The 17465-nt window shown below is 40.4% G+C and overlaps 1 protein-coding gene across 10 annotated transcripts in view; it reads right to left on the bottom strand.

The window, feature by feature from the left end:
* Positions 1-16245, bottom strand: part of LOC148849499 (protein LAZ1-like) — a 42545-nt gene extending 26300 nt beyond the window's left edge. For 3 of the 10 annotated variants that reach the window (XM_088952352.1, XM_088952353.1, XM_088952344.1), the window contains exons 1-4: positions 16121-16201; positions 14325-14599; positions 14179-14235; positions 13509-13617 (exon numbers count right to left, since the gene is read on the bottom strand). In XM_088952352.1, coding sequence (XP_088808478.1) covers positions 13509-13617; positions 14179-14235; positions 14325-14474 — 316 coding nt within the window. In that variant the 5' untranslated portion in view covers positions 14475-14599; positions 16121-16201. Of the gene's footprint in view, positions 1-13508; positions 13618-14178; positions 14236-14324; positions 14600-15848; positions 15898-16120 lie in introns of those variants that run through there. The other 7 variants (XM_088952346.1, XM_088952347.1, XM_088952348.1 and 4 more) reach the window with 7 other exon arrangements.
* Between the last annotated feature and the right edge of the window lie 1220 nt (positions 16246-17465).

The following is a 17465-nucleotide window of genomic DNA, read 5'->3' as shown; positions in this document are numbered from 1 at the left end:
CACACATTCCCAACTTGCGTAGGTCATGTTCAAGCTTGTTCTTTGCCACCCCTTTAGTGAGAACATCAGCCAGCTGCAACTCTGAAGAGACATAAGACAAACAAACTTCTCTGGTTGTTACCCTTTCTCTTATAAAGTGTCTATCAACTTCAATGTGTTTTTGTTCTATCATGCTGAATTGGATTGTGGGAAATATTGATTGCAGCCTGATTGTCACAGTATAACATCATAGGTTCCTCTGCTTTCACCCCAATCTCACCCAAAAGAGATCTAATCCAAAGAAGTTCTGAGACACCATGAGCCATGGATCTATACTCAGCCTCTGCACTTGACCTTGCCACAACCGCTTGCTTCTTACTCTTCCAGGAGATCAAGTTTCCCCCTATAAAGGTTCACACTCCTGATGTAGACCTCTTGTCATCTAAGCATCCTGCCCAGTCTGCATTGGTATAGGATCCTAGCTTCAGATTCTCATGATTTGAGAAAAGAATGCTTCTGCCAGGATGCTTTTTAAGATATGCAAATATTCTCTCAATAGCTTCCCAGTGTTGAACTCGAGGTGCATGAATGTACTGACTCACAACACTGACAGCATAAGAAATATCTAGTCGTGTCATACACAAATACAGCAGTCGGCCTACCATTCTTTGATATCTCCCCGCATCCTTTACCAACTCACCATCCACACCATTAATTCTGTGATTTGGATCAATAGGAGTGTCTGCTGGTTCGGTCCCCAACTTCCCAATCCCCCGCAGTTAGACCTGTTCATGGGCCGGGTGGCCCGACGGGTCGGCCCGGCCCGACCCCCGAACGGGCTTGAACATGCTTATAGGCCCATGGGCTTAAAGTCGGGCCAAAAATCCCGGCCGCAATAAATTCGAGTCGGGCTCGAGTTTTGTCAAAATAGCCCGGCCCAAGCCCTACCTGACCTAATATTAAACTTAAAATTAGTTATGTGATTATGTCCATTTGAATAAATTTTTTTATTTAAGAATGTAAAATTGTGTTTTAAAATATAAAAGAAAGGGAAAAATACCATCTTATAGGCCCATTGTTCATTTAAATAGAAAAAAAATACTATCTGAATTTTTAATTCTAATTTGAATAGGGAAATTTGTTTTTTTTTCAATTAGGTCGGGCTTCGAGCTCGGGCTCGAGTTTCGGGCTTTTTATCAGGGCCGGGCTCGGGCCCAAGTTATAGGCCCGTTGGTCGGGCCGGGCTCGGCTCGGGCCTAGTATATTTTCATTAGTGACAACTGAAAGCCCGACCCGGCCCGGCCCATGAACAGGTCTACCCGCAGTAGGTCAAGTACATACTTTCTCTGTGAAATGAAGATCCCATGCTTGGATCTTGCAACTTCAATCCCCAAGAAGTATTTGAGCTCACCAAGATCTTTGATCTCAAATTCTTACTGCAATGATTTTTTGAGATCATCAATCTCCTCCAGATCATTTTTTGTCACCACTATATCATCTACATACACAATCAGAATTGACACTAGAGAATCTCTCCTCTTCACAAAGAGGGTGTGATTAGACTGTGTCTGTGTGTATCCAAAATGGATGAGTGCCCCTCTGAACCTATCAAACCAAGCCCTATGTGAGTGTTTCAGTCCATACAGAGATTTTCTGAGTCTGCACACCTTTCATTTACCAATATTTTCATAAAAGCCTACTGGAATGTCCATATATACCTCCTCCTGTAAATCACCATTGAGGAAGGCATTTTTGACATCAAGCTGGAATAAGGGCCATGAATAGGTGGCTACTAGAGATAAAAGGATACGAACTGAACTCATCTTAGCTACTGGTGCAAAGGTTTCCAGATAATCAACACCATAGGTCTAAGTATACCCTTTTGCTACCAACCTTGCCTTATACCTCTCTATCTCGCCATCGGCCTTATACTTCACTGTGAATACCCATCTACATCCGACTTTCTCCTTGTCTAGGGGGAGATCAACTATTTCCCAAGTTTGGTTATTGACCAAAGCATCCATCTCATCTTGCATGGCTGTTTTCCACTCAAGTTTGGAGAGAGCCTCAGTAGCATTCCGGGGTATAGACACAGAATCCAAGGAAGAAAGAAAAACACGGTAGGAGGGTGATAAGGCACTGTAGGAAAGATGGTGTGAAATGCAGTGGGTTGTACACTTTCTCTTCCCCTTACAAAGTGCAATGGGAAGATCAAGGTCAGTGGGATCAACTGCAACAATGGTGTTAGGGACAGGAACATTATCATCAGAAAACATAACAAACTCAGGCTCAAGAGGAATTACTCGGAAATGTATCTGCCGAATCTGGAGCTTCAAAGGACTGATAGAGAGTGGTGTGGGTTGAGGATGTGTGGAGTCAACCATCATCTGCCTACACTGATATTTCTGTGAGGCTGCCCGTAGTGGCTCAGGTAATGAAACCGGTGGTGCAGGTGCTAGCTGAACTGATGGAGGCACCAAAGAAACAAGAAGATGAACAAATTGTGAGTTCTCCCCAAAACTCTCCCCCTGAGGGGAACCACTCGAGAAGAAGAAGGTGGATTCAAAGAAGGTAACATCCATAGTGACAAATCTGCTCCTCGACACTGGGTCATAACAGCAATACCCCTTTTGGTTCTAAGCATACCCAAGAAAAACACATTTCTTGGCCTTAGGATCTAATTTCTTGCGATGAGGGCTAAAAATGTGAATAAAGGAAACACAACCAAAAACCGTCAGAGGTATATGAAATATCTCCCCATCTAGAAAAAGAAGACTAAATGGCTCCTTAAACCCCAAAGTCCGTGAAGGAACACGGTTAATCAAATGCACGGCTGTAAGAACTACATCTCCCCAAAACTGCACAGGAACTGAAGCACACACCATAAGACCCCTTGCCACCTCCACAATGTGTCTGTTTTTCCTCTTAGTAACTCCATTCTGTTGCGGTGTATATGCACAACTGCTCTAATGAACTACACCATGTTCTAAGAGATACGTGGTCGAGTCCTTCTCAAAGTACTCTTTGGCATTATCTAATCTAAAAGCCTTAGTTCTCACTCCAAATTGTGTGAGAACCATCTGGTGGAACTATCATACCAAGTTACGAACCTCATCACGTGATCTCATCAAATATATCCAAGAATATCGTGTATAATCATCCACAAACAAGAGAAAGTAACGGAATCCTCCCATGGAAGGGATATGATATGGCCCCCATACATCAGTGTGAACAATATTAAAAGCAGAAGTACTTCTTTTATTACTTGGTTTAAAAAACCGTCTACAATGCTTTCCTAACTGACAACTCTCACACTCCAAAGTAGATAACTGAACAGACTCAAACAACTTTGGGAAAAGACATTTCAAAGAACTAAAAGAAAGATGTCCCAAGCGATTGTGCCAAAGCATAATCTGGTTCACTGACTCTGACCCACTACTACTACTGCTACTAACATGATGGCCCTGATGTCTCGGAAACTCATCCAGAACGTAGACTTTATTCACCTCACGACCACTCCCAATCATCTTCTTTGACTCCAAATCCTACAAAACACAATTACCAGGAAGAAAGGTCATGGAACAATTCAATTTTTTTGTCAAAGAACTAACAGAAGTAGGTTGGTATGAAGTCTAAGGGCGTGTAAAACAGAAGACAGAGTTATATCATTGATCACTCTAACTATTCCCTTCCCAGTAATGGGCATATGTGAACCATCTATTATAGAGACTCTGTCTCTACTAGAGAACAATTGATAGGAACTGAAAAGTGTAGGGGCATTAGTCATGTGATGCTCCTGAGTCTATAATCCAAGGATGTACCTCCTTACCTAAAGTGGATGCAAGATTCGCAGTTGCATATGAACTACCTGTATGTGCAAAGGAAGTGGTGTAGTTGGCTCCTGCATTCTACTGTCCAAACCTCTCCAATTCTGTTCTCACTACTGCTACTGCAATGGATTCCCAATCAGTTTGGGAAAGAGGAGCTGAAAAGTCTCCTATAGTGGCTACATTTGCATTTCCCTTCTTGTTTCTTATCCGAGCAAGCATAAGATTTGGATACAGCTTCCAACAAGTGTCCCTGGTATGTTTAGGCTTCTTGCAATAATTGCACACCAAGTCCTTCTTATCTTCCCTTCTAGTCTCACTACTCTCCCTGTCTCCATTCGGCTTAGGTTTTGTTGTACCAACTGTTTGCTGAAATAGGGCTGTCGAATGAGAGAATAAGAGGTAGAAAAAGAAGAAGATATGAGATGGGCGGCAGAATCATCCTCAGCCAGCCCTAATCTACTATATATAAGGACATTACATAATGTTACATAAATAGACAAAAATGCCCCTGATTAGAGATGGGACACCTAGTCAAAATAAACACTAAATAAGATTAGGCCCAGTAACTAAGGCCCAATAACTAATGACTTAAGACCCAACAAAGATAAACATACAAATTAAAACAGCCAACCCAACACTCCCCCTCAAGCTAAGCATGGATGTCAATCATGTTTAGCTTGCCAAGTAAGTCCACGAATTTCACTGTAGCTAGCCCTTTAGTCAGAACATCTGCAATCTGCATCTCGGAGGGAGTATAAGGAATGCAGAGTTCTCCTGAGACAATTCTTTCTCTAACAAAGTGACAGTCTATCTCAATATGTTTCGTTCTATCATGTTGCACTAGGTTATTTGCAATGTTGATAGCAGCCTTGTTGTCACAGTACAACCTGAGAGGACACTCAATCTTTATTCCAAGTTCACCAAGCAGGATCTTAAGCCATAAAAGTTCAGCAACACCATGAGCCATAGCTCGGTATTCGGCCTCTGCACTAGATCTAGCAACCACATTCTGTTTTTTACTCCTCCATGTAACTAAATTTCCTCCAACAAAGGTGCAGTACCCAGAAGTAGACTTCCTGTCCCCAACAGAGCCAGCCCAATCTGCAGCAATATATCCTTCAACTTCAATTTTACTGTTTTTCCTGAATAGAATCCCTTTCCCCGGGCAAGACTTCAAATATCTGAGGATCCTTTCCACAGCTTTCATGTGAGGAATTTTAGGAGTGTGCATGAACTGACTGACAACATGTACAGCATAAGCAATGTCAGGGCGAGTGAGGGACAGGTAAATCAACTTCCCCACCAGCTTTTGGTATCTTTCCTTATCAAGGTAGTCCTCTCCTACTGACTCCTGTAGACCATGATTCTATTCTATTGGAGCATCTGCTGGCCTACACCCCATCATGCCCATCTCTTGAAGAAGATCAAAGATGTATTTCCGCTGACATATATAGATGCCCTCTTTGGACCTTACAACTTCAATCCCAAGAAAGTATCTCAGTTGGCCCAGGTCTTTGATCTCAAATTCAGCAACCAAAACCCCCTTTAGTCTTTTAATCTCTTCCTGATCATCCCCTGTAATTACCATATCATCCCCAAACATCAGAGTGGACTAAGTCAAAAGAAGCTCGAATTTCATTACTCGAAGTTGAATAAACAGTTCTACATTGCTTTGATAGTTGACAGACTTCACAAACTAACTCTTGACTTGAAACACCTTTGAATAATTCTGGAAACAACACTTCCAAAGATGAAAAAGGTAAATGACCTAGCCTAGCATGCCACAGATGTAACCTAGCTATTGACTCCACATTGGACTGACTACAAGTAGCAGATGTTTGCAAGGCCGAACTGATGTATGCATCAAGGTAGTAGAGACCTCCACACTCATGACCGCTCCCAATCGTTCTCTTCGTCAATCTGTCCTGAAAGACACAATGAGTAGAAAAAAAGGTTATGCTACAATTCAAATTTTTGGTAAGCTTTGAAACAGATAAGAGATTTGAAGAAAGATTGGGAACATGCAAGACAGATTTGAGTGAGAGGTCCTTGCTTAGGTCAACCACTCCTTTCCCAGAGATGGTAGAAAGAGAACCATCAGCAACCCTCATTTTATCTTGGCCAGACATTAAATGATAGGAAGAAAATAGAGAAGACATGTGTGTCATGTGGTCAGTTGCACCAGAATCAATAATCCAAGAGGCAGGATCAATAGTACTAGTTGCACTAAAGGCAGAGACAATACCTGATCTGGCAAGGGAGGAGGATGGAGAGTTGGTCCTTAGACGGGCTAGCCCGTCTAAGTACCTCTACCTCATCGGCAGTAAAACCCAAGGACCCAGTTCGAGAGGAATTAGTAGTCTATCCCATGGAAGAGGAAGTAATTGTAGATGAGAGTTTTGAACCATCATCACTTTGACCCGTAGCCAGATTCACACTTGCAGATTGACCCTTCAGATGCTTCTTATCTTTCCTCAAAGCAGTTGGCTTCAGATGCGGATGGAGAACCCAACAGGTCTCTTTCACATGCATTTCCCCTCCACAGTGGGTGCACTTCAGATGTCTCTTGTCAGAGTGCCTATTTCCCCTTTGATTTGTAGAGATTAGGGCCGAATGCTCCACAGACTATTCAGCTAGTTTCGTTTGAGTATCAACCTGCATCTCTTTTCTTCTCACCTCTTCATTCCTCACAAGGTAATAAACATGATGTAAGTTTGGCATTTCATCCCTTCCCAGAATTTGGGACCTTATGCTCTCATATATAGGATCTAGGCCAGCCAGAAACTTAAATGCTCTACCCTCTTCAATTTGTTTGTCATGCTTTTCCTTGTCTCCGGCACTCTCCCAATCAATAATAAGGTGGTGATCTAACTCTTCCCATTGTCCTTCTAGTATAGCAAAATATGTTGCAACACTCATATCTCCTTGCCTCAAGGCAGCAATGTCTTGATTCAGTCTGTAAATTCTTGCATTATTCTTTTTCTACCCATAGGTTTTAGAAACTTTTTCCCATATCTTGGCAGCCGTGGAGAAATGTTGAATAGTCCTAACTACTCTTGGAGTCATTGAGGCAAGTAGCCAGGACATAACTGTAGCATTCTCCTTGCGCCAAGCTGCATATTCAGCACTCCCCACTTCTGGTTCCTTCTTCTGCCCGTCCAAGTAACCAGTGAGTTCCCGGGATGTGATGAAAAGCATGTCTGAGACAGACCATTCCCTGAAGTTGTACTCATCCAACAACACACTTGTGATCTGTAGGCTGTGCAGATTTGGATTCTCCAGATTAAGAGACCTCCCACAAGCCCTAACATCTCTAGAAGACACTTCCCCAGATATGGAAGACATCTTCACTTACTCATAAATGTCAAAACTGTAAACGCAATATATAGTGAACTGTTTCACACTTACGGAACTTGCTGCACTGTAAACTTAGTCCTGAGAACCCGACACAGAGCTGAAACATCGAGTACTACACTGCACACTGAGCCCTAATTACTGTTGTCACAGATTATACTCTGTTGTGCTACCTTCTGCTGTGTTCTAATCACTGCTACCGCAGCCTGCAACTTGCTGTGTTGGCTTCTACTGTGTGCTAAGCACTGCTATTGCAGGTTATAACCTCACCCACGAACAGTTCTAGGACTGTTGAGATTAGTCATTCCGCCTAGATTTGTTCTACATAGATCTATCTTAGCCGAATGGCTACAGTCTGTTGTACTGCGTCTATTAGGGCATCAGCCTCTGGGTCTACCTCCCCTTGGGCCCTACAACCAAGGGAAACCCTAGATGTAGGTCTAGCTGTGTTCTACAACCAACCCTAGGGTTTCTTTGCAGCAACCAAAAAGAAAGATGAGAGAGTTAACTGCGAGTAGAAGAAGAGGCGGCTGCTGTAACCAGTCGACAAATTAGTGCTCTGATACCATGTTTGCTGAAATAGGGCTGTCGAATGAGAGAAGAAGAGGAAGAAGAAGAAGAAGAAGATATGAGATGGGCGGCAGAATCATCCTCAGCCAGCCCTAATCTACTATATATAAGGACATTACATAATGTTACATAAATAGACAAGAATGCCCCTGATTAGAGATGGGACACCTAGTCAAAATAAACACTAAATAAGATTAGGCCCAGTAACTAAGGCCCAATAACTAATGACTTAAGACCCAACAAAGATAAACATACAAATTAAGACAGCCGAACCAACACCAACCATAGCTAATTGGTCAATCCCAGGTTGTCTCAGCATTACATTCCTCCTACTCTCCTCTCCAAAAACAAAGGCATAGGCCTGAGAGAGTGTCACACTCTCCCTAGAAAGAATATGCTGCCTAGCAATGTCAAATTCAAGGTTCAGCCTTGCCAAGAACTCAAAAACCCTATTCCTCTCTACCAGTCTGTGATAAGTTGTTGCATCATTTACACTTTCCCATACCACAGTTTTTAAGTGATCTATTTCCTGCCATAGGGTTTTCAGTATGGAGAAATACACAGCAAGAGGTTTTTCTCCCTGTTTCATACTTATCACCTGATTTCTTAATTGATAAGCTCTGTCTTCATTTTGCTTCTGAGAGTAGGTTTCAGTCACTCCATCCCAAATCTCCTTAGCAGTATTAGCCCATAGGAATTGCAATATGAGGTAACATAGAATTACATAGCCAGGACATTACCATGTAATTCTCCTACACCAATCAGGAAGAGTCTGTATCAGGTGTCTTCTCCTCCCTAGTGAGATACCCTAATTTTCCACGGGCACCAATAGCCATCTTATCCGATTATGCCCACTCCAAATAATTTGTACCATCAAGTTTTACTGTAGTAATGATCTCAAACCCAAAAATATCACTACTACCTCCAACACCCAATCCCACAGTACCGGTAGATTTCATCTCGGTATTCCAACTCTACATCTTACTTCAAACAGTTCAATAGTAAGAAAAAAAATAGATTGGAGACCTTCAAAAAATAATTTAATATCACATACATAGAAACCAACCCTTCCGGAAGAAGAAAACCCTAGCTAGAGAAAAATCTCTCTCCTTCCTATGCCTCCCAACAGAGAAAGAGTGAACCGATCACTCCAGGAGGCTCAGAAAATTCCAAAAACCAAACCGCCCTTTTCAGAAAATCAAAAGAAAACTAACAATACCTAGGCACCCAAGATCAGATCAAAAACAAAGAGTCCAACTTTTCTGGGTCTCTTCCCCGTACTCCAGTTCTTCCTGACTTTTATGCCGAACAGTACATCACCTTCCTGATGACTAGATCCCACCAAAAAATCCAAGAACTGGGCAATCTATAGCAGATCGATCAGCCCTTTACTACTTCATGCAGTCGGCTAATCTAGGGCTGCATGAGAATGCTTCAAGAAACCCTAGTCGATGCTCTGATACCAAGTAGAAATCTACTGAATTAAAAAATATGAAAGAAAAGTAGTTTCTTGAAGAGAGAAGGAAGAAAGAAGGAGAAGAAGAGAAGTTGAAAGAAAAGAGAGCAATAATCTAGCCACCCCTTCACTTATTATTTATACTAAAAATAATAGAATAGTACAAAGACAACTATGCCCTTATAGGGCGGCAAAACATAAAACAGCATAAATAACACTCAAAAACATAATAAAATTTGGACTCACAGAATAAAACAGATTAATCTTCAACACCTTCAAAGGCCACCTCAAATCTCTACCACTATCAGAAAGGGATCCATCCACCTCCTTCCTATCAACCCCCTCAATTGGAGACATCAACCCTACTTTCTTTTTCTTTTCTTCCAATCTACTAAAATTCAGTTTATTCCATTCTTTTATTTTATCCTTTTTTTATAGATAATGATAATGAAAATTTTATTAAATAAAGAACTAAGTATTCATCATACAATTCCCCACAAAGAGCTGCGAGGTGCAGCCTCCAAACTACATCATAAAGCTTACAATTGAGCCCAAAAGAGTTGATTCCTATGTACTCCTTGTTTAGCTAGAAGGTCTGCCAACCCATTTGCCAATCTTCTTTCCCAATGAACTGTGACTGAAATATTTGAAGTCAACCACTTAAATATTCTCAAACCCCCCTGTACTGTCAGGCTTCCGTCTTTGGTTCTTTTAGCCATCCAATAACCAATTTGGAATCACCTTCAATCATTAAATGCTCCACTGCCAACTCTCTTGCATATTCTGCTTCTTGTAACACAGCTTGGAGTTTTGCATTTACAGAGTCTCCCCACCCTATAGAACCATAAAATAGAGCTACAATCTGACCCTCATAATTTCTGAAGACTCCCTCTATTCCAGATGGCCCCGGGTTGCCCAAATTATTGCCATCAAAATTTAGTTTAATGACGCCTACATCAGGAGGCTTCCAATCCACCACCGGCTTGCTTCTGATTGCAGAACTTTTAGCTAGTTGTTCCCAATTTCTCCTTATGTAATTGAAAGTGTCGGTGGAAAACAGATCCAAGGATTTTACCCAACTTATGGCCCTACATAAGATACTTTCGAACACACCCTCTCCTTGTCATTAAAGATTCTAGCATTTCGTTCCTCCCACACAGTCCACATCAAAGCAGCTCTAATACACCTCCACAAAACTCTTCCTCTTCTCTTTGGCCACCTAAAAGTTGTAGGGTCAAAAAGATTGCAAATTTGCACCGGTTCTATCCACTTGCACCCAACAAGATTAAAAAGCTTTTCCCAAAGGCCTACAACAAAAGGGCAAGTGATTAGTATATGGTAGCAACTTTCCTCATTAGCTTTGCATAAGGTGCACCAGTTAGGAGAGATACAAAGACTAGGTCTTCTTTTTTGCAAAACATCCAAAGTGTTGATTTTCCCGAGGGAGACTTCCCAACAAAAGGCTCCAACTTTAGGAGGGACAGGTTTGGACCAAACTTCCTTGTTATGAAAAGGTTGAGGCAATGGAGAGGAGCACAACACAAGAAAAGGAACCCGAAGGTAATGGCTTCCAAATACGGGAGTCTACAAAAGGAGGCTCCAGGTTGGTGAGAGTTACAAGCGGGATATCAGGGACTTGGAGGAGCTCTTTCCCAAGTTAAACCCCATGGTTGAAGAATTTGTTCCTCCTTCCCCCGTTAACCATGGATCAAGAGGTGGCCTTCATGCTAACAACTTTTTGCTACATAATAACACTATAAATGACAATGTCAACGGAAATACCAGCATACAGGTAGGATCAAAACTGCTTTCTCTCGATTTCTTTGCTTCCTTTTTCTTTTCTCTCCCTTCTATACATGTCTCTTTTGTCCCATTCTACTTTTATTAAGTCTCATCTTTCTTTAATTGGTTTCTCTCAGTTTAGAAAATGAATAACTATAATCAAGGGAAACAGAAAATGAACAACAAAACAAGTATAGCACAACAATAAGAAGTAATTCGAAGGATTGTGTATGTATATGACATTGATCATCAGGTAAGAAATTAAATTAGCTTCGTGGGGTTTCCATTTTTCTTTCCTTTCCTGGAGAATTCCTTTCTTTCCCTTTTCTTTTTTTTATTATATAATGCCTGTCGCTTAATACTTTGGACCACGAAATTGAGTTGCAGAAGTGAATGTTCAAAGGGGTTCTTCCTAGTGTTGCAGAAGTGATGTCTGGTGGTTAGTTTTTGTTTATTTTGAACTCAAAACCGGAGGCAGTGAATACTCTGGAGAGGGGCTTGGTCAATTTCAACAGTCAGAGGCTGTGGGTGGTTCAATGGAACCCGAACTTGGAGAAAAGATCGGTTTTGAACACAGAACTGAAGGTCCATGTGCATACCAGTTACAGCTTTCTAAAATCTATAACGGTGGAGTTTGCAGGGGGACCGTATGAGGATGGAACAGTGTCTATTCTGATTCCTAAGGTAAAAGGTAATGAACAGTGTCTTTTATTGAAGGGTAGTTTTGACATTTTTAAAAGTTTCAAGTCACACATGTCATCACATGATATAGATAACTGACGGACTACTAACATCAGGGACCAACTTGACAGTTTTGAAAGTTTGGGTACTGCAGTGACACGTTTTGAAGTTCGGGTACTAACTTGAAACTACCCCCAAAGTTCAGGGTACTAATCTGGAATTTTCCCATTTTTTAAAAACTTTTGGCCTTCCCAAATTGGTGGTTGAAATTGAGTATCCCACCACTCCTTGACCCTATCTTTAAACTCCAAATGGGTAAACCACATGTCTTCAAATTTGACTGGGATCGGGGCCCTATCAAATCTCCTCTGAGGTAATTCTAGGCAAAGTTCTTCCCAACAAGCCTGTCCAATGCTCTTCCCAATCTAGAGACACTAAAAATCTGTCGAGCTTAGAACAAATCGGTTTAGCCTAAAGGTTAGACCAAGTAAAGCTAGATTTCCCAAGAGGGAAATCTTTCAGTTCAAAGGCCTCTATGAACTCATTAAATTTTCTCATGCTTGTAGTGACCCTTCTCTTACCCCATTTGATTCTTCCAAAAACTTGATTATATTGAAATCTCCCCCTAAACACCATGGTCCTTCCCACTATCCTCTAATGTCTCCTAACTCATCCGGTCATCCCAAAGGCCAAAACAAATTTCTCTCTATATATATAAATCTGGCCCATACACATTTGTGAGAACCCATTCAAACCCATCATGTACATTCCTCAATTTTACATAATTGAAAATTTACCCACCAACTCTTCAATGCACTGCACTGTTTCTTCCCTCTAAACCGTTGGTATGCCCACCAATGCTCCCCAAGATGGGACAAAAATACTTCTATATTCTTAATTTTTTTAGATTATAATTATAAAATAGACATTATTAAACTAAAATATTCATTTTGTGTGTTTATATACTAATTTCTTTTTATTATTTTCTTATTTGTTAGGGTTTAATCAACACAGACATTGCTAAATGTTGTATTGAACCCTCAAAAGACTTCAAAACTTGAACCAATAGGTAAGGAAGAACTTGACATTTTGTCTAGCAACCTTTCTTTTCTTCTTTTCCTATAACAAAAGTAGGGGTTCAGCCCCTATATTTTTTTAATTTTCTTTTCTTTCTTCTTTTTCTTCTCATGAATATGTTGATTTTCTATACTTTAACATGAAATATGGTTATGGAACCTAGGGAACCACCCTAGGATATATGTTTTTTACTTAAAAAAAAATCCATCGCCTAGGTGACTAGGCGTCAAGGCACCCCCTTGCCACCTAGCCTCACCTTGGCACCTTGAAAACGATGTTAATGATGGACAAAGCTCATTGCATATCTGCAAAGAGACTCACTTTAACCTGTCTAATAAAAGACCTTGTTCTAGCTTGAACAACAATGTGAAAATGGATATGAATCATCTTGAAATTACATAAATAAAAAGGTGAGGGAAACATTTTTCAATTTTTATCAATCACACTAGATTGCAAAATCTTGAACTATTAGCAACCAAGATGACCATAATCATGATGATATGAATTAAAATTGCTAATGGAGCTAGGGTGAGGCATTGGATTGGAAATTCTGGTGTATCATGTAGAGGTCTATTGTATCTTTTGTTTTGTGATCTGTAGAGTCAGCTGCCCCTTGTGTTGTTTAGCCTTTCTTTTCCCTCTTGTTCAAAAAAATAAAATAAAATAAACTTTCAATAGGAATTAATCACAAAAAATAGGAAGTAATCATAAATGTACAGTAAAATATTGCATAGCAAGGTAAATATCAATTCATAGCCACTCTTTGTGAAGAGACATACCCAGACATGCAACAAGGTATCTTCCGAAGCAATACATAGCAAAGGCCTCATAGCCATCACGTAGGATCTCACAATCAACACTAATTGATGGATAGACCAATGAGACAAACTGTAGAAGTGAATTACCAGATCAGATAACATAATATATTTTTCCACCAAATGCACGGTGAGTAGGGTAACAGCCCAAATTAAAGTATTCAGCTCCAGAAGTTCATATCTTGTAATTCATAAAGATTAATTCAGTATAATATGAATACCAATAAATTGAAATTTATATCCAACTTGAGATGTCATGCCATGGTTTTCATCTATGTGCTATATGCTGATTTTTTTTGGCGAATCATACATTTTGGACCTTGGAAGCACAGATGTGAGATCAGAAAAGCAAAAGATTTAATCAAAGAACAGGGAGCAGTCATAATGTGGGTACTTAGGTCTGCTAGCAATACAGCAGATGGGCTGGCAAGACAGGGGATGACGAAGAATATATTGTATTGGGGCAAGGTACAACAAGGGGGGTGTTGTACACTTGTACTTGATACAGATAACCACATGGAGGTTGACCATACCTATACTCTCTATGTACATTAACTTATTTGCAAATTTCAATTAATAAAACTTTCACTGCTATTGATAAAAAAAATCATACAGTTTTAACTCAAAAGCTTACCGATTCAATGGAATAACAAGGAACCATTAAGACAACGCCAATCAGAAACTTCTGTTCCTGTCAAGAAAAGGCAGAAATAAATATCAACCAAGTAATAAAACAAAGGACCCTGTGTAGCTCAAAAAAACAAAGAGTTGGAAAAAAACCTCAGGATTCTTATATGCTGAAAGGTGCTCAAATATAAGGTATATTGAAAGTGAGAGAGTTATAAGAACAAGTACACCAGCAACTAGTGCTACCCATGTGGCTGGATTGTAAGATTGTAGAGTGAGATTGAGATACCCTGTTATCTTCATTAGTTATGATGACTTTTGACTGCCCTTGATTTTCATGGATGGAAAGCATAATGTATTTACCAGTTCCAAACGAAAAAGTATTAGCAATGGCTGGCATCAGCTGATGGAAACAGAACCATATGTACCTGAACACATGCATTAAAAGTGGTCAGCTCCGAGTTTAGAACCATCTTCTATCTATAAAAAATTACAGTTTATTCTATTCAAAAAATCTGAAATTGTTGTGTATACCTCAACATCCAATAATGGCATCTACGTACAGTATAACTATAATTAAGAAATGACCCCTTTAAGAAATACAGTATGGTGAAACAGGAAATACATTGTTTCTTGTAACAATCATTCAAAATCCGACAAGTGGCCTTTATGATATACTGTATCTCTGATAAGGTTTTGAATTACAGATCCCACTCGCAGTAAAAAGTAACATGGCCTTTGTTACGATCCATTTGTCTCATGTTGGTAGTATGGGATGCTAATGTGAGGCATCCATATCGGTAGAATAGGATGCTGTTGTGGGGTATATATGTGCTTGGGTTCCCTCCCTCTAACAGCTAGCTTTTAGGGGTGAGTTCTCCTAAGGCACATAACAAATGGTATCAGAGCCTACACTATGCCTCTCAGTTGCAATCGTGCGGCGTAGGTGGTGATGTCGGTATTGCAGTGTTCAGCCGAGACTAGGTGGAGCGTGGTGGGATGTTACGATCCATTTGTCCCATGTTGGTAGTATGGGATGCTAATGTGAGGTATCCCACATCGGTAGAATGGGATGCTGTTGTGGGGTATATATGTGCTTTGGGTTCCCTCCCTCTAACAGCTAGCTTTTAGGGGTGAGTTCTCCTAAGCCACATAACAGCCTTCATAAGATTTTTCAACATAGCATATTGCTTTACTTCAATGTATTAGATGCCAGATGAAAGATAACTCAACAACCAAGAGATCTTTAGAAAATAGCCTTAGTATTGTTCAGTTTGTAAAGCATAGCTCTGTGGGTCAGTGTGCCCCTGCGTTTGTGTCTGCAAGTTCTCTGTGATGAATCAGAGGGATGGGATGCAATGAGTTGACACCTCTATTGGTGTATGCAGCACTAAATTCCATACAGGCTTATAAAAACACGACAACCGATAGCAACTTTCTTACAATAATTTGTAGTTCCGAAATGAACTATTATACTAAACCAATCATTCAAAGATTGCAAGAAACACTTTATCTCTGAAAAAGTCAAGCATAAGTCCAAACTGCAACCCAGCTCAAACCTTTCAAACCATGGAACGGAACAACAGAAAATTTGAATACAGAGAGCAATAGCTAGCAAAGGAGTGACATTTATAGTTGCTTAAGAACCTTATAAAACAAAAGCTATACATCCTATACCTGATCGCTTCACTTCACATGCATCTTGGATGATACTAAAAGAAGACAACTACATAAAAAAATCAGATACAATATATAGTCAATTAAATCTGCGACCAGAAGAACGAAAGCCTCAAAGACGAATTCAAGAGGGAAAGAAGTTGGTACGATCGGCAAGCTCCTTCTCCGACCAATCGAGCCCAAACAAATATGAGAAAGAAAATTGTCCTGATTCCAAGAGGCAGAAACTAAAATCCATTGGGCAAGTAGAATGCGTAGAGAAAAAAGAAAACCTGATCGTAGGGCTTGAACCAGATGACAACCGCGCTAACACAGTCTCCCTCTCTCTCTCCTTCTGTAGTTCTGTGTTTCTGTTCCTTCCGGTTTTCTTGCGCAATTTAAAAATAGAATAAAACCAAGCAAATCTGCACAGCTTTCCTTCTGTCTGAATTCGGATTCAGTCCTCACAAAACCGTCCTCACAACTATGGAGATATTCGCAATCCACGGATACAGAAGTTTGTGAGTACAGCGCGCGGACAGTTTAGTAAGGACTGAATCCAAATTTCCCTCTATTTACGAGTTGAAATCAACCCCCACAAGATAGTTTCCCACAATGTGCCAAAGCACATTCCCACATGTATCGGAAATATCTCCAAATGATGCATCATCATTTCTCATACTTATCATTGTAGATGTTCTCAATAAACAGCAGGGATATACTATGGGATGTCGTGGGAAACCGGGGGCTGATTTGAACCCTCTATTTACACTCTATGCCAAAAAAAGGTGGATGCTAGAATAACGAATCTTTTAATCACAATGTGACAAAATTCACATCACCCCCCCCCCCAATGAGGTGAGGACATCTGCTCCTCACAAATGGGTGCCTCACACACACATCCACCATGCATTGGGAACATCTCTCGTGAATATTTACCAACAAGTATGGGAGATGTTCTCAATGCATGGTAGGATGTGCGTGTGAGGCACCAGTGAAGCGCCAATTGTTAGGAGCAGATCTAGTCTCCCCAATGAGCACCCACTATACATCTCAGTCATGTATTAGAAACATCTCCCAATGATGGTGTGAGGCGCCCCCTTTGCAGGGCTGATGTAAACTCACAAGACATAATAATATCCTTAATTCCGGTATTCATAAAATATTTGTTTTTTGTATTCTGTTGCATGGTATCTCTGTAATGCATAAAACCCATAATGCTAGCAATGTTCTTAGCAAGATAATCTTGATACTGCATTTCTTTGCCAAAAGAGTGCAAATGCAAATATAAATATGTCTAATATAAAACCTTATACGTTATAAATTTATTTCTAATCTTTGTTTTGCTATGTGATGTGATGGGATCTGCTACTCATTAATGGGCGCCTCACAGGCACATCCACCATGCATTGGGAACATCTCCCGTGAACTATAATTAATAAGTACGGGAAATGTTCCCAATGCATGATAGGATGTTCGTGTGAGGCCCCTGTGAAACACCAGGTGTGAGGAGCAGATCTGATCTCCTATGTGATGGTTTGATGGATCATTGGACCAACCATTTCATTCCACATCAATCATATAAAGTGTATATGACCCACAACCACCCAATGCTTAGTTCCACGGTCCACATTGTCG

The sequence above is a fragment of the Nelumbo lutea genome, chromosome 6 (assembly GCF_056320005.1).
Source record: "Nelumbo lutea isolate HS-2025 chromosome 6, American lotus-T2T, whole genome shotgun sequence".
NCBI lineage: Eukaryota > Viridiplantae > Streptophyta > Magnoliopsida > Proteales > Nelumbonaceae > Nelumbo > Nelumbo lutea.
This window is presented reverse-complemented; position numbering and strand designations above follow the sequence as displayed.